Here is a 21,099-nt window from a genome sequence, read left to right as displayed (position 1 = left end):
TGGAGAAAGAAACTGAGCTAAATGGACAGAGCCAAACAGACGTGTGGAAAGAACAAGGCAGAGAGAGAGAAATGCAAAGTAAGAGAGCTGAGAGAGAGATCCTGAGAAACGCACAGAGAATGAGGTAGAGAGAGAAAGACAGAGGCGCTGACAGAGACGGAAACATCCACAAGGTGACAGCCGGCGCAGGGAGACAGTCACAGATGGAGATGGGCACGGCCCCCGAGTAGGGCAGGGTGGCTGCCCTCAACCCCCAGCCCAGACCTCACTGGGAGAGACCCGAGAGCCTGCACCTTGCCTCCGGAGGGGACCCCAAGACCCAGAGGAGCCTAGGACCCCAGGCCTGGGGCATCTGAAGGTATGGATGGGAGGTTTGAGGCGGGGACACAGGCCAAAGCCCACATGGCCTGGCGGCGGCCCAGACCTCTTAGAATCACATCCCACCCTCCTGGGGCCTCTCTCTGCTGCCTGCAGGAAACCAGCACTGAGAGGCCTGGCCACAGGCCCTGCCAAGCAGCCCTGCGGCAGGCGGGCCTGGCCCCGCCCCCAGCAGGGAGCCTCAGCCTGGCCCAGCCCTGTCCCTTGAAGCCTCAGCTTCCCCACTGGGGCCGCTCAGAAGGGGCCCTCCCCACGTCCACCAGCACTACCTCGGCCCAGGGTGTTGTCCTTCTTGTCTGTGAGGCTCATGGCCAGGGAGGCACCTTCAGGGATCTGATGGGGAGAGAGGCCGAGGTCAGAGGTCGGAGGTCAGGGAGGGTGGGAGTAGAGGGAGCTGGGTGGAGCCGGGGCCCACCTTGTAGTGGGCCAGCGTGTTGAGCTTCTTGCGGCCATCCTCGACCACCGAGGTGTCGTCCAGGTCCCGCAGGATGTAGCTCTGCGTGCTCGAGGCGAACCACTCTGCGGGCAGGGGGCAGGGCATCAGGGCTGGGAGCAGGGGCTGCGGGGAGGCAGGCACCCAGCGGGCCACACGGGGAGAGAACCGGCGGCACCCACACCTGCCTCTGAGCCTCTACTTCCCCATCTGAGAGACGGGGAGGGGAGAGGGTGCCGGGTGCCGGGCGCAGAGCAGGAGCTCTGGAAAGGCCTCATCCTCGGGGCTGTCACTGGGATATCAGAGCTGCTGGGGAGGCCTCTCCCGCCCACCTTGGCAGCAGCCTGCATCAACCTCCCACCGCAGGCCCTGTCTCCCCTCCCCGCCCCAAATGGAGCTCCTGGCAGCTGATCTGTCTTCACGTCCCCAGAGCCACAGTTAGTGCACATTTGATGAGGGGCGGGAGTGTGTGTGCCCAACGCAGGAGCCGCCCCTGCCCTGCCCACCTAGGTCGACGTCCTCGGCACGCGGCCACTGGGAGTAGGGCACGTTCTTGCAGAAGGCTTCCAGGATCTTCTCCTTCACCTGCGTCAGCGTGTCTGTGTCCATGGCCCGCACGCTCAGCGAGTCCATACCGCAGCCCTGGAAGGACACGTTCAGATTCTGCAGGAGAGAGGGGGAGGGTCAGCGGGCGCCCACTGGGCCCTGGAGGGGAGACAGCCAGTGGGAAGTGGGGGGACGGTCAGCAGTGGAGCCGGGACTCTCCGGGGGTGCGGGACCCCTCCCTGCCAGCCCAGCCCGTGACGTCCTGCCCAGCTGCCCGCCTGCCCGCCTGACTCACTCGGGGCTTGGCCTCGATGTTCTCCCGCAGCAGCCACTCCTCGTTGAGCGTGTAGCGGGCCTTGCCTGTGATGGCGTCGATGGAGCCCTTGTTGATCTGCTGCTTGATGGCGCACAGGAGCAGGAAGAACGGCTCCCCGACCGTCTCCTGCGGTAGGTGTGGGCCTGTCAGAGGCTGAGGCCAGACTGCCTGGCCCAGCCCCTGGCCTCCAGCCCACACTCCAGATTCCGGCCCCAACTTGGAACGCCTTCGCTACCCACTTCTACCAATACCTCTGTGGCTGCCTGCTTAATACCCTCCTTTTGATCCTGGTGCCGCTGCCTCACTCCCACCCTCCACCCAGAGGTGTCTCTGTGGACTCCAAGCTCGAACATCGCCTAATGTGGGTGGCCATATTCATTTCATCATGCCAGCAACCCTTCCAGGTACGGGGTGTCATTCTCATTGCCGAGGCTCAGAGAGGGCAAGCAACCTGCTCAGGGTCACCCAGCAGGGAAGTAGCAGAGCTGGACTCAAAGGCACATCAGGGGCCATGTGAGGACTGAGAAAACAATCTTCTGAAAGAATGCCACTGACACAGCCTCTGTTCCGTCCTGGGCTTGCTCTGAGCCCTTGCAGGAAGTCAGGCCTTCTCTGAGCCTCAGTTTCCCCATCTGTATAATGGATCCTATGGGGCTGTCCCTGTGCCCTCTGAGCCCCCCATTCCACATCTGCACAAAGAACATGATAATCCCTTCGGCAGAGTGGGCATGAGAATAAAATGAAATCAGGTCTAGGCGGCGGCACAGGTGCCCCGCACCCCGGCACCCTCACCCTCAGGCAGCTGTACATGCAGATGGACATCCAGTTGGTGAGCATCTTCTCGACCACGGACTCCGTGCGCCTCAGCATGAGCTTGGGGTTCTTGGCGGCCGAGGCGTCGATGAGGTCCACCAGCAGCTCCTTCATGATGCCCGTATAGTACTCGAGCTTGCCGTGGAGCGCAATGGTCAGCAGGGAGGCCAGGCTGCACCTGTGGGCGGGCGTGGGCGGGGGGCGTCAGCACCGCCCGCACCGCAAGGCCCTGGGCTCCGAGGACCACGCAGTGGGGGTTCTGCTGCTACCTTGTCGCTGGATGCAGACGGGTGAGTGTGACTAAAATCTCGCTGGAGAAAGGGCTACCTTCCCTACCACGCACAGCAACCGCCATGCCCACGAGCCCTGTCCTGGGCAAGCAGACCAGGAAGGGGAAGAATGGGGAGGGGGTCTCAGGACCTCCACAGCCCCAGGACCCAGGGTCTGACGCTGGGGAGATGCCAGCTGTCCCAAGGACATGGTGATTTGGAAACTGGCCCAGCCTTGGATCCAGCCAGGCAGACCCAGGACCGGCTGGGTGGCCTCCGACAGGCCCCCGCCCTCCCCTGGAGCCTCGCAGCCTGACCTGTCCCGCACCGCGAAGTCCTTCTGTTGCTCCAGCGCGTGGACGAAGACAATGAGGAAGTGCTTGTTGTTGAGCAGCGAGGAGAACAGGCTGATGCCCTCTTCCATGTTGGGCCGGCAGCTCTCGGGGATCTGCGGAAGCATTCAGTGAGGGGGTGTCCACAGAGATCCAGTGTCTCTGCCTGGCCTAGGAGTCAGCACTTAGGATGCCCTGAATGGCTCCTCGAATGCTTCCTGGGAGGGGGAGCTCATTACCTTTAGTGGTAGACGCCTCCTACCTCTCTGTGACTGGGAACAGTGGCTCAGTTGAGTTGGAAAGTGCAGCTCAGGCAAGGGTGCCTGAAGGCAACCCAGTATCCCTGTGTGGGGGACCCTCTCACCTTCCATTCTCTAAGCAGCAGGGGGAGTGGGATGTCCAGGGGGACCCAATCCTCTCCCCTCTCTACCTGGCCTGGGAGTCAGCACATAGAACACCCTGAATGGCCACTTGAATACCTCCTGCGATGGAGGGCTTACTCCCATCCAATGGCAGGTTCCTCCCAACTTCCCATGATTAGGATCAATGGGTCAGATGAGCTGGAAAGTGGGGCCCAGAGAGAGATGGGGTTGCCCTGAGGCGGGGGGGGGGGGTGTGTGGGGGGGGCGGGGGGGGCTACTCACCTTCCACTCTCCCAGCAGTGGGTGGGTCTCCTGCACCAGGGAGCTGCCCGGGGAGTTGAGGGTCTGGGAGGGCAGGACGTAACGCTCTTCATAGAGGGAGGAGCACTGTGGAGGCAGACCCCCAGCACCTCAGCAGGGCTGCAGACCCCCAGCATCTCGGCAGCGCTGCACCTTCCCCTGACACATGCAGGGGCCGCGCGACAAATGCAAAAGCCCACTTTACAAAGGAAGAAGAGGCAGTGGGCCACGCCCAGGTGCCACAGGACTCCAGAGGAAAGGGGAGGGGAGTCCCCGGGGGCTTCCTGGAGGAAAAGGAGCAGATGCAGCATGAGCCAAGGTGTGGCGAAGCTGGGGTGCACGAGGCTTAAGAGGAAGCAAACGCAGCTCAGTGCAGAATGAGGGACACTGAGGTAGAAATGCCTGCAGCGACCACAATATGGGCTCTCTGCAGCTGCTGCATGGAGAACAGTGTGGACGGGGCCAGAGGAGGGTGCTGGCCACCGGCATAGACGCTCTTGACAGGCCAGGGAAGGTGCGGACAAGGCAGCGGCCCCTGGAACAGCACAAGGAGGCATGGAAGGGATGGGACAGAGTCCAGCGGACAGAAGGAGGAGATGCGGAGACCCAGAGAGGCCTCCCTAGGAAGGGGCCGGCAGTGAACTGGTGCCTCTACTCACCCCCTGAGAGGGGAGGCATGCCCAGCACCCCAGGAGAAAAGTGGGCCTGGTTTCTGTATGGACAGTTAAAACATCAGTGAGCAGAGAAGGAAAGGGGGGGAAACTGGGCCCTCTCCCTCGGCAGGCCAGGGCAGGGGCCCAGGCTGCCACAGGCGGGCGTGCAGGTTTCATTCTGCTCAAGGAGCCCAGGCTGCACTTGTCAAGTTCTCCCATCAGCACAGAAGTGCCCTCTAGGTTCTCAGGGCCCAGGGAGGGGTCGAGGAGCTCCTGAAGTAGCCGGCAGGGGCGCGAACTGACCTTAGGGAAGAAGGTGCGGGTCACAAAGTGCTTGTACTCCAGGAAGGGGATGCCCTGGCTGCGGTTCAGCTCCTTGGTCAGATCCGTCATGTCCGTCTGCAGCTCAGCGAAGCCTGGTAAACAGGCAGTGGCCGTGAGTGGGTCAGACGGCGAAGCCGAGGCCCAAGGTCCCGCATGGTCGCCACCTGCTACCTTTACGGATCTCCTCTCGGATCTGGGATTCCATCTCCTCCATCTGCAGCAGTGTCTTCTGCCAGTAGCGCTCAGCACGGCGGCTCTTGGTGCAGAAGACAAACAGGGCTGTGGGCAGCAGAGAGGCGGGTCAGGCCAATGAAAGCCCTTCGGAGAGCATTTGTCGGTACCTGCCCTGTGCAGGGCCTGGGCCTGAAGGGAGATGTCCTGCCTGCGCCCCTCAGCTCCAGCTCCTTGGGGCGGGCGCCTCAGCTCACGGTCCTCTCCTCCCCAGTGGGTTGAAAACTACAGGGCCAAGGGCTTGGGAAACAGCCAGGAAAATAAGGCTCCGTGTCCCATTCTTATAATAAGAAATGTGTGTTTGTTTAAAATAGTGATAAACACCTACCCTTCTGAAACTATTCCAAAAAACTGCAGAGGAGAGAACACTCTCAAACTCATTCTATGAGGCCACCATCACCCTGATACCAAAACCAGACAAAGATACTACAAAAAAAGAAAAGTACAGGCCAGTATCACTGATGAACATAGATGCAAAAATCCTCAACAAAATACTACAAACCAAATCCAACAACACATTAAAAGGATCATACACCATGCTCAAGTGGGATTTATCCCAATGATGCAAGGATTTTTCAATATCTGCAAAAAAAATCAGTGTGATACACCGCATCAACAAATTGAGGAATAAAAACCATATGATCATCTCAATAGACGCAGAAAAAGCTTCTGACAAAATTCAACACCCATTTATGATAAAAACTCTCCAGAAAGTGGGCATAGAGGGAACCCACCTCAACATAATAAAGGCCATGTATGACAAACCCACAGCAAACATCATTGTCAATGGTGAAAAACTGAAAGCATTTCCTCTAAGATCAGGAACAAGACGAGGATGTCCACTATCGCCACTATTATTCAACATAGTTTTGGAAGTCCTAGCCACAGCAATCAGGGAAGAAAGGGAAATAAAAGGAATCCAAACTGGAAAAGAAGTAAAACTGTCACTGTTTGCAAATGGCATGATACTATACATAGAAAATCCTAAAGATGCTACCAGAAAACTACTAGAGCTAATCAATGAATTTGGTAAAGTAGCAGGATACAAAATTAATACACAGAAATCTCTTTCATTCCTATACCATAACAATGAAAGATCAGAAAGAGAAATCAAGGAAACAAGCCCATTCACCATTGCATAGAAAAGAATAAAATACCTAGGAATAAACCTACCTAAGGAGGCGAAAAACCTATATCCTGAAAACTATCAGACGCTGATGAAAGAAATTGAAGATAACACAAACAGATGGAAAATATACCATGTTCTGGGACTGGAAGAATCAATATTGTGAAAATAACTATACTACCCAAGGCAATCTACAGATTGAGTGCAATCCCTATTAAATTACCAATGGCATTTTTCACAGAACTAGAACAAAAAATTTTACAATTTGTATGGAAACACAAAAGACCCCTGAATAGCCAAAACAATCCTGAGAAACAAAAATGGAGCTGGAGGAATCAGGCTCCCTGACTTCAGACTATACTACAAAGCTACAGTAATCAAAACAGTATGGTACTGGCACAAAAACAGAAATATAGATAAATGGAACAGGATAAAAAGCCCAGAGATAAACCCACGCACCTATGATCAATCTATGACAAAGGAGGCAAGACTATACAGTGGAGAAAAGACGGTCTCTTCAATAAGTGGTGCTGGGAAAACTGGAGAGCTACATGTAAAAGAATGAAACTAGAACATTCTGTAAAACCATACACAAAAATAAACTCAAAATGGATTAAAGATCTAAATGTAAGGCTGGAAACTATAAAACTCTTAAAGGAAAACATAGGCAGAACACTCTCTGACATAAATCATAGCATTATCTTTTGTGATCCACCTCCTAGAGTAATGAAAATAAAAAGAAAAACAAACGGGACCTAATTAAACTTAAAAGCTTTTGCACAGCAAAAACAAAAACCCAAAAGACCATAAACAAAACGGAAACATAACCCACAGAATGGGAGAAAATATTTGCAAATGAAGTGACCGACAAGGGATTAATCTATAAAATATACAAACAGCTCATGTAGCTCAATATCAAAAAACAAACAGCCCAATCAAAAAATGGGCAGAAAATCTAAAGACATTTCTTTAAAGAAGACAAACAGATGGCCAAAAAGCACATGAAAAGATGCTCAACATTGCTAATTATTAGATAAGTGCATATCAGAACTACAATGAGGTATCACCTCACACTGATCAGAATGGCCATCATCAAAAAGTCTACAAACAATAAGTGCTGGAGAGGGTGTGGAGAAAAGGGAACCCTCTTGCACTGTTGGTGGGAATGTAAATTGATACAGCCACTATGGAGAACAGTATAGAAGTTCCTTAAAAAACTAAAAACAGAATTACCATATGACCCAGCAATCCCACTCCCAGGCATATATCCAGAGAAAACCATGATTCAAAAAGATACATGCACCCCAATGTTCATTGCAGCATTATTTACAATAGCCAAGACATGGGAGCAACCAAAATGTCCATCAACAGAGGAGTGGATAAAGAAAATGTGGTACATACATGCCATGGAATATTACTCAGCCATAAAAAATAATGAAATAATGCCATTTGCAACAACATGGATGGACCTAGAGATGATCATACTAAGTGAAGGACATCAGACAGAGAAAGATAAATATCATGATATCACTTATATGTGGAATCTAAAAAAAATGATACAAATGAACTTATTTACAAAACAAACAGACTCACAGGCTTTGAAAACAAACTTACAGTTGCCAAAGCAGGAAGGTGGGAGGAGGGATAAATTAGGAGTTTGGGATTAACATACACACACTACTATATAAAATAGATAACCAACAAAGGACCTATTGTATAGCACACGGTACTGCACTCAACACTCTAATAACCTATGTGGGAAAAGAATCTGAAAAAGAATGGATATATGTTTATGTATAACTAAATCACTTTGCTGTACACTTGAAACTAACACAACAATGTAAATCAACTATAATATAAAATAAAACTTAGTTAAAAAAAATTACTTGTTGAGTGAAAAAAATAAAATAGTGGTAAACAGTGGATTTCTCTAGATGAGAGAATTATGGGTGATTTCTGTTCTCTTTCTGCTATTTAGCATTTTCAGTTCTTTCTACAACGACGAGCTATTACTTGTGAATTAAGAAACTTTTAAAAGATTACAAAGCAGTATTATATTATAACCCCTTTCTGGGATGTAACATATCTCTATACATGTCATATAATGAGATGCATAAAATATACATGGGGCTTCCCTGGTGGGACGGTGCTTAAGAATCCGCTTGCCAATGCAGGCGACACAGGTTCGTGCTCTGGTCGGGAAAGATCCCACATGCCATGGAGCTACTAAGCCCGTGCGCCATAACTACTAAGCCTGAGCTCTAGAGCCCACAGGCCACAACTACTGACCCTGCACACCACAACTACTGAAGCCCGCGCGCCTAGAGCCCGTGCTCCGAAACAACAGAAGCCACCGCAATGAGAAGCCCGTGCACCGCAACGAAGAGTAGCCCCCGCTCGCCGCAAGTAGAGAAAGCCCATGCACAGCAACGAAGACCCAACGTAGCCAAAAACTATATATATATAATATTTTTATATATTATATATTCTATCCCAGTTTTCCCTAAATTTTCTATATTGAATATATTACTTTTTAAAAAACAATTTTGAGATATAATGCATATGCCATATAGTCTATCCATGTAAAGCATACAATTTAATGGCTTTTAGTATATTCACAGGGTTGTGTAACCATCACCACTATCTAATTTTAGCGCACTTTCCCTGCCCCTTGAAGACCCATAACCACAAGTAGTCAGTCCCCATCCACTCTCCTCCTGCCCCTGGCAACCACTAATTTGCTTTCTGTCTTTATCGATTTACCTATTCTGGACATTTCATATAAACGGAATCAAACTATGGGATCTTTTATGTCTGGCATCTTTCACTTATCATGACATCCTCAAGGGACATCCATGCTGTACCATGTGTCAGAAGTTCTAAAAAATTACAAAGCAGTACTTATAACCCCTCTCTGAGATGTAAAATATCTATATATATATATCACACAACGAGATGTATAAAATATATATACCCCTTTTTATGGCTTAATACTATCCCATGGTATGGATAAACCATATTTTCTTTATCCATTCATCGGCTGATGGACATCTGGGCTGTTGCCACTTTTGGTGATGAATAATGCTGCTATGAACATTCATGCACAGGTGCTTGTGTGGACATATGTTTTCATTTCTCTCGGGCAGATACCCAGGACGGGGACTGCTGGGTCACACGGTAACTTTATTTAACATGGCGAGGAACTGCCGGAGCGTTTGCCACAGCAATGGCACCATTTAAATTCCCACCAGCAGTGTATGAGGGCTTCAATTTCCATGCTACATTGAACACATTACTTTCATAACCATTATTTTAATAGTGGTATAGCCTACCTAAGAGGAAGGTTAATCTTCCCTGAACAGCCCTCTTATAAGTACCTTCAGCAGGCCCTACTGACTGGAGAACAAGGTTCCGAATCCCTCTGCGTGGCACTCAGGGCCCATCGTCTGGGCCCAGCACGCTTCTCAACAGCTGCTGTCCTCCACCCTTTGTGCTGTCGCTGGGGCACACTCCTCACCACCCTCTGAGCGCCTCACCCGTTCCTACCTTCACGCCTTTGTTCAGTCTGCCCCGGCCCACCATGCCTTCTCTCCTACCCACGGATCTTCAGAGGGGCTGAGGCAAAGTGGGGTAGGTCTGCCCCCCGCAAAGCGACATGAGGGTGGGGCTCCTTACCAACCACGGAGAGCAGCAGCAGGACACTACAGATGACAATGGACACGATGATGGCGGTCTCACTGCCCCCCAGCTGCAGCGTGGCGATGGTCTGGTTGAAGTTCCCTACCTGGATCTGCACAGAGGTGGGGGGAGGGGGTTGTATCTTCCCTGGACTTACGCCCTGGCTCTTCTCCTCACTAGCTGTGCGGTCTTGAGCAAAGCACCTAACCTCTCTGAGCCTCAGATGCCACAAGTATAAGACAGAGAGAGCCCCACCCATCTCCTGGGGATGCTATGAGGGCTAAATGAGATGATGCCTGTCAAGCCCTTAGTCCCGAGCCTGGCACAGAAGGGAGACTCAATAAATACAGGCAACTGTGATTATTATTACAGCCTGGGAGGAGGAGCCGAAGAGCCGGTGGCCGGGCAGTTCATAGAGCCTGGCCATGTCCAGAAGTACCTGTAGGGCTGCCCAAGGACCAGGGGAGCAGGTGAGTTCTTAGGACTCAAAAGGCAGAACTAGGACTGGGGTACAGGTGAAAGGGAGCTTTTGCAGTCAGAGCCATCCTGGGTGGCATGTGCCACCTGGGAGGGAGTGAGCGCCCCATCTCAGCAGGCATGCAAGCAGGTACAGTGCAGAAGAGATCCCACGTTCTGGGCCCTCTCTCCACTCCTGCTTCCCTCCCTCCATGACTCGGCATGGCGACCGGCGGCCCAGACTCTGGGTAGAGCAATAAGTGGAACGGGGACAACTTGTCATGGCCTCTGAGAGTCAGCTGGGGCTGATCACTGACCTTGAACAGGTCACTAAGTTTTTGGGTCTCAGTTTCCTCATCTGCCAAGTGGGGAGGTAAAGCTCCTCTTTGCCCTGGTTGTCTAAGCTTCTGAGCATGACAATGCTCAGCTGAGACGTGCCGGGCAGGGGGCAGATGCTCAGGCACTTGGGGCAAGACTGGGGGCCAAGCCCACCTCTGCCTCTAGTGCCCCGTGCACTCACTGTGATGGGCAGCTGCCCCTCTGCTGTGCCCAGGGACTCGTTGACCGAGCAGTGGATGACTCTCTCGGAGACGATCTGGATGTCACAGGCCACCTGGCCAATCTTGACCCGGTACTCGTGGCTCTCGAGGCCCAGGCCGTCCTGCTCCTTCTGTGGGAGCAGAAGGGGTGCTCGTGAGGCCTGTGGCTAAGCCCGGCCTGCTCACGCCGCCCACCTGGCACCCTCTGGCACTCACGTGGATGACCAGGGTGAGGGGCTCCCCAGGGTGGTGCTTGATCCACTTCTCCCTCTTCGCCGTGGAGAACTGTGGGTCAGGGAGGTAGTCCAGGCGGAACCTGCTGCCCCGCTGGGCCTCCTCGGGGTCCAGGAGCTCCTCGTCCACGGCTGCCTCGTCTGCGTAGGCCCGGCCGTTGAGGAAGAAGTCCACCGGGGCTGAGGCATTGCTCAGGGCCCCGGGCGATGGGCAGGTGATGAGGGTGGAGTTAAGAACCTTGCAGAGCTGGTTGGGGGGGGTGCCGGGGCCAAGGTGGGGGACGGGAGGGATAGTCAGATGTGGAAAAAGAGGGGGAGAGAGAGAGGCAAAGAGACAGGAGAGGCAGAGATGAGGAGATGTGGCGGAGTGACGCCTGGTCAGCCGGGGCCGCAACCAGCCCTGCCCGCCGGGGCCCCGCCCTCACCGTGGGCTCCCGGCCGATGTGGTGCACGGCCATGGACACCTTCTGCACCATGTGGAAACGCTCGCCGGCCACCGTGATGGTCCTGCCGCCACTGCGGGGGGACAGCAAGCCCCGTGAGCCCAGGTGCAGCCCCAGAGAGTGCCCTGGCCTGGGGTCACGTCCAGGTCTCACCTGACGTGGCTGCGGCGGGGACTGATGGCCGTGATGACCGGGTTCCGCTTGTACCAGAAGGTGAGGTTGCCGTGCACGCAGCCGCGGCGTTCAAAGCGCACGCACACGGGCACGGGGGCCGGCAGGGCGCCCCCAGGCACCGTGCAGGTGATGCTGGTGTCCGTGCGCCTGCGGAGGACGCGGGCCTCGTCAGCAGGAACCCGCTTCCGTCACTCCCCAGCGACCAACACCCCGACACCTGGGGCACGTGGCCTGGGGTCCAGGCCTGCTCACCTGGCCCCCACCTCATACAGAAATCTTGTTTCCACATTCCCACTGCCGCACCTTTGCTTGGGCTGTCTGCCCCACCTTGGACACCCTGCCTTCTCTTCTCTGACCTGCCCCATCCCACCTCCTGCAAGAAGCCTTCCCAGAGACCCTCTCCTGGCTCCCGCCCCGGTGAGGGCCCTGCGCCCACAGCCCTGAAAGCTCTGACTTCTCCCAATCCTGACCCCCCTGGATGTTCCTAGCTCCTGTGACAGTGTCTGCTGTACCCTGAGGGCTGAGACTGTTGGGCTCATCTTGGTATCCACAGCAATGCCTATCAATGGCACCTGGTACACGTTAAGTGCATAATAAAGACAAGTATTTCACCAAGAGGTTCTGGACCAGAACCCTGCCACTGGCCACACCCCTGGGCCAGCGGCAGCTCTGAGTGTGTACAATCATCACCATTTTCACTGCAGGTTAAGGTCACTTATGAAGTACCTACTGTATGCTGGGCACAGCACTTTCCACAAGTCACTGGTACTGTTCTTACCGGCTGAGAAAATTGAGGCTCAGAAAGAGGAAGGGGCTTGGCCAAGGGGACACAGCCAGTGAAGTCCCTGGTGATGCCTGGTGCAAGGACATCACCCCCAGCCCTCCAGCCCCCCGGCCCAGAGGCTTACACCAGCTCCATGCAGGGCTCCGTGTCATTCACCAGGACCTGGAGCTCGGAGCCCACGTGGAGGTCGCTCCCGTGGATGGTGATCCTGGTGCCCCCTGCCTTGGGGCCCATGGCAGGCTCCAGGGAGTGAACCAGGGGCAGCTGTGGGGAGGAAGGCAGGCGGTCAGGCCTCAGGCCAGCCCGGGGTGAGCCTGGCAGGGTGGGCAGGGGGGTAGGCTGCAGCCTCCCTTACCACGTAGGAGAAGCGCTCCCGTGACCTGCCCTCCTTGGAGGCGTTCACCGTCACCACGTCCGAGAACGCCGCTGGGGCTGGCCCCGTGGCACACACGATCCTGGGGGAGGCAACTCTGGTCAAGGAGCAGCCAGCGGATCCTGGGGGCCCAGGCAGGTGCCATCTGGTTTCTCCCTCGAACAGTGGCCCCTGCTCCACCCCCAGGGAGTGTGAGCGCCCCATCCTTGCACTCAGCCACCCACCCGCCCACTCACACCTGGCGCTGGCATTTGGCCAGGACACCCAACGGCATTACCCATGTCAAAATACTGAGACAATTCCCTATCAGTTGGAAAACAGCCACTGAGTCCCCCAGGTGTCACCCTGGTGCCAAGCTCTTCCCCGGGACCACCCCCGACCTGAGTTTACGACAGTTCTGCAGCTATAAGACAAGGGGATTGGATAAGATGGTCTTTGGGGATATTTGAAAGCTCTGCAACCATGAGAACATTTGCTGGGCTGGGAGGCTGATGGCCTTATCTGCAAGCCTGACTTACAGCCTTCGGAAAGGAAACCCAGCTCATTCCCTGCCCTCCGGGCCAGGCTCCACAGCTGCAGGCCCAGACCTCTGCACCACACCAGCGGCTCCCCACACTTTCTTAGCAGCAATTTTTTTCATCGGAGCAAGGCTTCCGTGGAGGTAGGGCTGGTCTAGGGGAACACGGGAGGGCTTCCCAGGGGAGCCAGGTGCTGCAGTGGTGTCCCGAGCAGGAAAGGGCAGGACGCATGGTGGGAATGGCCTGAGCAAAGTCCGGGAGACCCAGGAGTGAGTGACTTCTGGGGAGCAGAAGGGTGCCGAGGAGAGTGGGACGGCGGAGGGGGGAGGAGAAAAGGGAGAGGGGAGGGCAGAGATGCAGTTGGCACTTCCGGGTGGGGTGGGGCCTGCGGTCACTCAGAATGGCTCCAGGCACTGCCCTCTACTCACTCCTCTGACACCGTGTATCTGTCGGCCAGCGGCTCACAGGCCACGTTGCCAACCCACACTCCACGGACCACGTCGCTGAGCCGCCGGCCCAGGTTCCTGCCGCGGATGGTCAGCAGGGTCCCGCCGTCCAAGGGGCCACTCAGGGGCTCAACCTGCCAGGCGACCGGAGAAAGGGGTGAATGGGGTTCAGAGGCTGGGATGCTGGCAGGCTCCCGGGGAGGCAGGGCCAGGCAGACCCATCACTGAGGGGAGGCTCTGAGAGCGCTGGCACCGCCAGCCACTTGGCAGGTCACTGGGGCTGCCAGAGAGGATGTGCATTTGTGATACTGAGCCGGCTTGGGTCTGGGCACACCAGTGCATAGGGACACGGTCAGTGCTATTTGAGGGGCATCTCCTGGGGACACCGAGGTCCACTCCCAGCGGCCATGTCTGACCACATGCCCCTACATCCCAACCAGAGCTGACTGGGCCTGGGATGGGCACCTGACCCAGGCTAAGCCAAACAGACTCCTTCCCTAAGATTTTTTTCTTAATTAAAACTGAGGCTTCGGAGTTACTGGCAGCCCCCATTTTCACCTTATCAGCAAGGTTTCCCTGACCTCGCTATAAAATTTAGAGTCAATCAGCCCCAGCATCTCTTCCACCCCAGACTCCCAATGCCCCCGCCCTGCCCTGCCGTAGCACTTATCACCTTCTCTCTGTAAATTATTTCCTTTCTCATTATTGTCCCCTTACCACAACTAAAATATTAGCTCTGTGAAGGCAGGTACTTGTTTCGTTGCCTGCTGTGTCTACAGCACCGGGCAGGGCCTGGCACCCAGCAGGTGCTCAGGGGGTAATACAGTGTGCATGGGCCTGGGTGTGTGCAAGCACGTGTGCTGCGGGTCCCTGAGCCCATGTGGGTGCTGTACGTGTGCACATTCAGGCGTGTGGGTGCAACGGGCTTCCGAGGGGGGAGGAGGGGGCAGGGTGCTTACCGCTCGGATCTCGGGGGCGGGGCAGGTGTCAGGCAGGGGCTGCAGGGTCCCCCGCAGGCGGCAGCCGTCACTCCACACACACAGGTGGCCCAGGTCCTCCCGGCCCAGGCACTGGGAACAGTCGGGGCTGCCCATGGCGCAGTTATAGACCTCCACTGTGGGAGACACGGAGGCAGCACAGGTCAGCAGGGTCCTGGTTCTTAGGGTCAGGACCCCATGAAGTTCTTAGTCTTCTCCAAACCCCCTGCGGGCTGTGCTAAGCACAGTGCAGCCACAGCCCCATTAACATTCATCCTCCCTGTGAATCTATCCAGCGGGAGCTGTTTATTAGCTCCATTTGACAGATAAGAGATGAGGCTCAGAGAGGCAGAGTGACTTGCCCAAGGTCACACAGCCTGTGAGTAGCAGAGCTGGATTCATACCCAGGCCCGAGTGGGTCTCCTGAGTCCCCACGGAGCTCCAGGATGCTAGGGAACCACTGAGCAATGCGGGCTCTGTGAGCCTCAGACCAGACCCTCAGACTGGCACGAGGAGGAGTGCAGGGCCAGTTCTCCAGGGCCTCAGGGTGTGCAGGCTGGTTCTGGGGCTTCTGTCTGGGACCTTCATAGTATGGATGTGGGGGGTGCCCATGTCCACCGAGATGTCTGAGACTCCCCATGAACAGACAGGCCCTTGGAGAGTTGATTCAGTACACATAATAAGAACAAGGACACCAACCACCATATAGGGGCACAGACTGTGTCCCAGACACCCTTGCAAGGCTTCGTGTGCATCGTCTCAGCAAATCCTCACCACACCTTCTGCGAAAGGGCCTCTGCCCTTGCTTCATATGAGGACGATGAGGCTCACAAAGGGAAGGGTAAGTAAGTACCTGGGGCTGCACAGCCACTGGCCTGGAGATGCCCCGAGGGCGTGGTGCCTGCCCAGAGCAGCTGCTCGATAATCAAGCGCTGAGTAACTGACCAGGCACAGAAAGGCCGGGCTGGGATCTGAGAGAGCGTGTGTGTTAGAGAACGGCAAGGTGGACACTGGAGCACAGGAATGAGTCCCCCAAGGCTGCGTCCCACCCACCGCGGCTGAGTCCCCTGAGGCCATGTGAGGCGCTCCCACCTGTCATGTGGTCAGGGCTGTCCAGGAATCGGGCTGGCCGCCCCTTTAGTTGGAGGCTGAGTGGAAACACCTGGCTCTTCTGGGTTGTGTGCAGCTGCAAAAGGACAGGAAAAACCATGAGAGGTGTGAATGGTGTCGGGTCTTTGTTGGGGGAGGGATGTCAGGGAGACAGATGAGGGCAGGGCTACTGGGGGCAGGGGGTCCAAAAAGAGGAGGTAGAAAGGAAGGAGTGTAGGATCTGGACTTGTGGCAGGCCTCCCCTTCCCCTCTGCCCCCGACCCTCGCCGTTAAAGCTACACCACTCACCACCACTTGGTTGCAGCATACAGCTGATTCATTCACCCACACAGCCTCAAAGATCTCTTCTTGACCAAAGCTACATTCAAGCGCTGCACCCTTTGGGAGATGGGGGTTGGGGAGAGTCAGGTCAGCACCCCCTGCCCTGTACCTCCATCAGGACATCAGACACTGCTGTCCTGAAGAGTGGGCGTGGTCCTACTATCAGGCCTTTGCCTGGGCTGCACCTCCTCCAGGATGTCCTTCCTGGCCTCCATGTCCAGTGTTCGATGGAGGCAGGGGGTACATGAACACCTAGAACCTTGGCCTTGTGCTCTCTCCATGCCACTAAAAGTCTCACCAACATCTCCCAATGGCCTAAACCCGGGGCCTTTCACTCCGCGGGTAAAGCCCTGACTCTTCAGCATGACCGACGTCCAAGGTTCATCCCAGTGAGACTCCACCTGCCCTTTAACGTCAACACCCCCCCGCCGCTGCCCCACAAGGCCTGGGACCAGCCACAGGACACATGTCGACACAGCACAGGCTGTCCTGCCCTCAGCCTTTGCCCAAGCCCATTCTTCCACCCAGCAAAACTCAACACAGCCTTCAAAATCCAGCTCAAATGTCCCATGTTCCAAAGCCTTCCCAGACTCCCCCCTCAGATCACAGGGGCACCCCTCACTTGACCATCCATCCATTCAGCAATGAACATTTGGGTGTGTGCCAGGGGCTCCATTAAGCTCCTAAAGCCTGTCCCCGACCCTGTATGCCAAGGACCACCCTTATCCCCTGTGCAGGCTCTGTCTACACCTGTCCCCCCACCCACTGGGGAGGGTTGGGGCTGGGTCTCAGCCCCTCTGACACCTCCAAGGGCAGTAGATGGCAGCTGAAATAGCTCAGGTTCTACTTTACACAGGCCCACCCAGGTTCAAATCCCACCTCTGCTACCTCCTAGATGTGTGACCCTGTGCAAGTGGCTCCTCCTCTCTGGGCCTCGGGTTTCTAAACTCTGCAACAGAAGGAGGCTGCTCTACTCTGCAGGACTCTAGGAAAACTGGAGATCATGTTATCTTTAGTGGGTTGCACACTGCGTGTGCCTAATATATGCTGGCGGTTATTAGTATGCAAGAAGTGCTCAATAAATGCTTGCTGAAAGACTAAACAGGGCCAATTCCCCAATCCCGTCTTGCCCTCAGCCCAGCACAGGCCTCCGGGAGCAGCATCAGTAAATATTTGCTGAATGAAGAAACCCAGGTTTTGAGTGTGTTAGGCCAGCCGCGTGGCAGGACTTCCTGTTTATGTCCCTGTCGCTGGCAGATGTGACACCCTGAGGAGATAGCAGGTCAGCAACTCCCCTGCCCTGCCCCCTCCCTGCTTCGTTCTGAAACTGACACAGGAAAGTGGCTGTTGATAGGGCTGAGAGCTCACGTGTCCCTGCCACGCTGAGCTGGGAGGTGGGTCTGTCGTCCGAGTCCCGGGCTCAGGGCCGCAGGCCCAGCCTGTCCTGGGGCTCTGCAGGGCGTAGGCTCAGTGGACAGCGCTGCTGCAGAGCCCAGGCAGGGGGCTCTGCCCACCCCCACCCTCACTGTTCTAGAAGCAGGTCCGGGGGGAGGAGGACTGGGATCACTGAGGCCCCATGAAGCAGACACGTGCCCCCTGATTATACAGCTTGACAGCAGCAGCCAGGACCCAAACCCAGGCCTTGCGCCTCCCTGTGCCAGGCTCCTGTAGCCCAGGGGAGCGGCACAGCCCTCCACATGGGTCCAGGCCCCTTGCTGCCCCTGGAGGCTCTTCCCAACCATTGCAGGGAAGAGCTTGAGGGCCCAGGGCAGGGCCGCCATGCCCCTCACTGAGCTGCAGCCCCTGCCACGAGGCTGCCTGACGCATCCCAGATGCCTGGCATGTGGCCCCCACGTGTGACAGCCGTCACGGGCCTCGGCTCCCCCGTGGAAGCGACAGATGGCAAGTCCCCAGAAGCTGGGGAGGGGGTGGCTGGCATGCTTCCAGGACTCATCAACACTTCCCACCCAGGACGCTCCTCCAGGAGGGACCCAGAAAGGGGCTGTGTCCCTTCCCCCAGCCCAGATGGGCAGGGGGCGGGGAAGACTGGTTGTAGGGAAGAGCACTCAACAAGGAGTCCAGGGCTAGGGTGCAAGTCCAGCCCTACGTCGTGTGACCTGGAAGCACCTGCGTCCCCTTCCTAGGCCTCATTTTCCCCACGTGGACGGCAAAGGGGTTCTCTGGCCATTCTCCAGGGAAGACATGTCAGCCACAAACTGGGAAGGTGTGTCCTGGGTCACAACTCAGCCTGGGGGCTAGGGCAGGGCAGGCACAATATGGACAGTGTCACCCATGGGCTGCGGCACTGGGCGGGGCTGGGCCTGGATCTGTCAGGGGAGCTTTAGAGGGTAGAAGGGTCTGGGGGTCCTGGCCAGGCTTTCCTCCAGGCGCTGGGGGCAGCCTGCTGTCCCCATGGCCTGGCCCTCCCCGCCCACTTTCCTGTTCCCCCAGCTCCGTGCAACCAGAGCAGGGCTTTCTCAAACATAGCCTGGAAACTCAGAGGAAGGAAACCAAAGCATGGGTGGTGGGCCCAGAGCAGGGTCCCCCCACCCGGGACAGCACTCTCCCAGCCCTCCGCCCCACCCCCGCCCAGCCTTCACTTACCTGGAAGAAGGCGGCATTGGCCAGATGCACCGGGATGCTCTGGGAGCTGCCCGTTGGCATGGGAGCCAGGGCTGAGGGCAGGATCTGCGGGCAGTCCTGAGGGCTCTGCAGTCAAAACCCAAGGAGGCGGGGCTGGCACTGGGGCATTTTGGAAGAGACGGGGTTCACGACCACCCCAGCCAGCCTGCGCAGCCCCGTCTCCCCGGGGAGGCACCAGGCAGCCCGGGGAAGTGAGGAAACACTACTAACAAAATGTACCAACCACACCTACCGAGGACTGCGTGCCCACTGCCTCCCACATACCATCTCACTTGACCCTCACGGCAAGACCTACGAGCAGGAGAATGCATTGGCCCCATTTCGCAGACGAGGACACTGAGGCACAGAGAGATGCAGTACCCTGCCCAGTGGAACTGGGTCCCCATGGCCGCTCCACCGCGTGCCTCTCAGAGGAAACCTCCCCGTCTCTGGGCCTCACCTTTCCCAGCTGTAAAATGAGGGGCTCTACCACTTTCTGGGACTCCACCCAGCTCTGGAGTTCTGGTTTCCAGGTTAACTCACGATAAATGATTCAGAAAAGAGAAACCCCAGACTTCTGAACAGCCCACGGGAAACAGGCTGTGAGCGCCCTGGTGCGGCTCCGGGGAAGTCCTGCGGAGGGCCTGGACATCCGCATTCCGTGGAGCCGCAGAGGCGACTTCAAGAAAGGAAGGAAGTTAGGGAGGGGGGAGGGAGGTATGAACCCGAGGTTCAGAGAGGAGGGGAGCTACCTGAGGGCAGAGGGCAGAGTTGCCCTTTGAAGTCCCATCTGTCTGACTCTCGGGCCAGAGACTGAGGCCTGAAACTGAGGGCCAGGGACCAGGGGTCTTTACTCCTTATTGTTAATCAGACAGGGAGCTCCTTCAGGGGACCCTCAGGGGCCCAGCATAAAACCAGAGCTCGAGGGATGCCAAAGCCATATTTACTATCATTGACCATGGTCATAAGTGACCGTGGTAGTGACAGCAGTAGCGGCCAGCTGACAAAGCCCTCCCTGTGCACCTGGATACTTCTGAGCACTTTGCACAGTATTAATTCAAGAAATCCTTCTCCCAACAACCCTATGAGGAAGGTACCATCATTACACCCATTTTACAGACTAGGATATTGAGGCACAGAGAAACAAGGTGGTTTGCCCAAGCACAGCGGGCTCTAGTTGTCCAGAATGTTTGCTGACCTCCAGGCCAGAAACCTCGCCCAGACTGGTGAGTTTCCCTGAGAGCCGACCACAGGGGCCTTGGCCAAAGAGGCAACATGGCTGGGCCCAGGTGGGGCCTCCTCCTCCTCAGCTGACCACGCTGTGGGGCTGGGAGGTAGCAGCTGGTGTCCACTCGCTGTGTGACCCACAAGTCTGTCCCTCTCTGAGCTGCTGTCCTGTGCCATCCATGTGTAAACCCCCTGGAGTTTCCGGGAATGGAACCCACATGTTTCTAACCGGGTTTCACAGCCGCTGCCAGCCCGCTTCACAACTGGCTGGGGGCCCTGCGGCTCTGTCCTCCCAGCTCCCCCCCACCTGAGGGTAGGTGGCCAACAGCGGGGGCTGGAGGGGTGAGGGCTTGGGAAGGGGGAGCTTCCACAAGAGTGCCCCCAGAGGAAATGACGCAGGACCATCCCTGAGGGCCCCTACTCCCCTTGATCCTTATAACCCAAGGCCACCTGGATGCTTGTACCCATTCTACAGACTGGGAGCAAGGCTGAGAGTGCGGGCGCATCTTTGCCCTCTTTCAGCACCTCCCTCAGGGTTGGCTAATCCTCCTTGGGGACAGCTGGTACATCTGCTGCCAGCTTCCAGCCCCCCACCATCTGCCTCCAAGTCTGCCTTGGCCATTGGGGAATTTCCCCAACCCCCAGGCCTGTGGTTTGGGAGGGCTGACCCTACTTCCTAGCCCCAGGGATGGGCGGGTACCCAGGCCCGTCCTGGACTCAGCAATTGGTATGGGGACTGAACGTGACCCAGTTCCCCTGGAACTTCCGCAGAACCAACGAGAAAGTCTCCTGGGGCTGCTGGGGGATCAGGAGCCTGCCCGGGGCTGCTGAGGCCATCTTGCTGCCAAGAGGGGAGGGCCTGCCTGAGAGTGGAGGCCACTCAGAGGGGTGGGGAGGCCCCGCTGACACTGTTGGAGCCCCTGGATCCAGCTGTGCCTGAAGGGATGCCGCCCCTCGGACTCTGTACTCACACAAGCCACATGATTCTGTTGGGGCTGAGGCCAGTTTGAGCTAGGGCTTCCCTGCTCGCAAAGGATTGGGGCCTCCCTGTCCCGTCCCAAGCAGAGCCGTCAATGCCGCAGAAAGAGGCCGAGCGGCTTCTCCCCTTTGCCAGA

General features: G+C 56.3%; 1 protein-coding gene across 1 annotated transcript in view; it reads right to left on the bottom strand.

Moving 5' to 3' along the window:
- The window catches only part of PLXND1 (plexin D1), a 52,247-nt gene that overhangs the window by 5,293 nt on the left and 25,855 nt on the right, over positions 1 to 21,099 (bottom strand). The window contains exons 9-29 of the mRNA XM_057554842.1: positions 18,740 to 18,844; positions 16,103 to 16,192; positions 15,797 to 15,890; positions 14,687 to 14,841; positions 13,710 to 13,861; positions 12,746 to 12,845; positions 12,515 to 12,654; positions 11,586 to 11,753; positions 11,415 to 11,505; positions 10,973 to 11,236; positions 10,738 to 10,887; positions 9,759 to 9,873; positions 4,898 to 5,005; positions 4,706 to 4,818; positions 3,732 to 3,836; positions 3,073 to 3,203; positions 2,466 to 2,664; positions 1,653 to 1,799; positions 1,318 to 1,474; positions 794 to 897; positions 648 to 711 (exon numbers count right to left, since the gene is read on the bottom strand). Coding sequence (XP_057410825.1) covers positions 648 to 711; positions 794 to 897; positions 1,318 to 1,474; positions 1,653 to 1,799; positions 2,466 to 2,664; positions 3,073 to 3,203; positions 3,732 to 3,836; positions 4,706 to 4,818; positions 4,898 to 5,005; positions 9,759 to 9,873; positions 10,738 to 10,887; positions 10,973 to 11,236; positions 11,415 to 11,505; positions 11,586 to 11,753; positions 12,515 to 12,654; positions 12,746 to 12,845; positions 13,710 to 13,861; positions 14,687 to 14,841; positions 15,797 to 15,890; positions 16,103 to 16,192; positions 18,740 to 18,844 — 2,752 coding nt within the window. The remainder of the gene's footprint in view (positions 1 to 647; positions 712 to 793; positions 898 to 1,317; positions 1,475 to 1,652; positions 1,800 to 2,465; positions 2,665 to 3,072; positions 3,204 to 3,731; positions 3,837 to 4,705; positions 4,819 to 4,897; positions 5,006 to 9,758; positions 9,874 to 10,737; positions 10,888 to 10,972; positions 11,237 to 11,414; positions 11,506 to 11,585; positions 11,754 to 12,514; positions 12,655 to 12,745; positions 12,846 to 13,709; positions 13,862 to 14,686; positions 14,842 to 15,796; positions 15,891 to 16,102; positions 16,193 to 18,739; positions 18,845 to 21,099) is intronic.

The sequence above is a fragment of the Balaenoptera acutorostrata genome, chromosome 10 (genome assembly GCF_949987535.1).
Source record: "Balaenoptera acutorostrata chromosome 10, mBalAcu1.1, whole genome shotgun sequence".
NCBI lineage: Eukaryota > Metazoa > Chordata > Mammalia > Artiodactyla > Balaenopteridae > Balaenoptera > Balaenoptera acutorostrata.
Note: the sequence above shows the minus strand (reverse complement) of the source record. Positions and strands in the feature narration are given on the sequence as shown.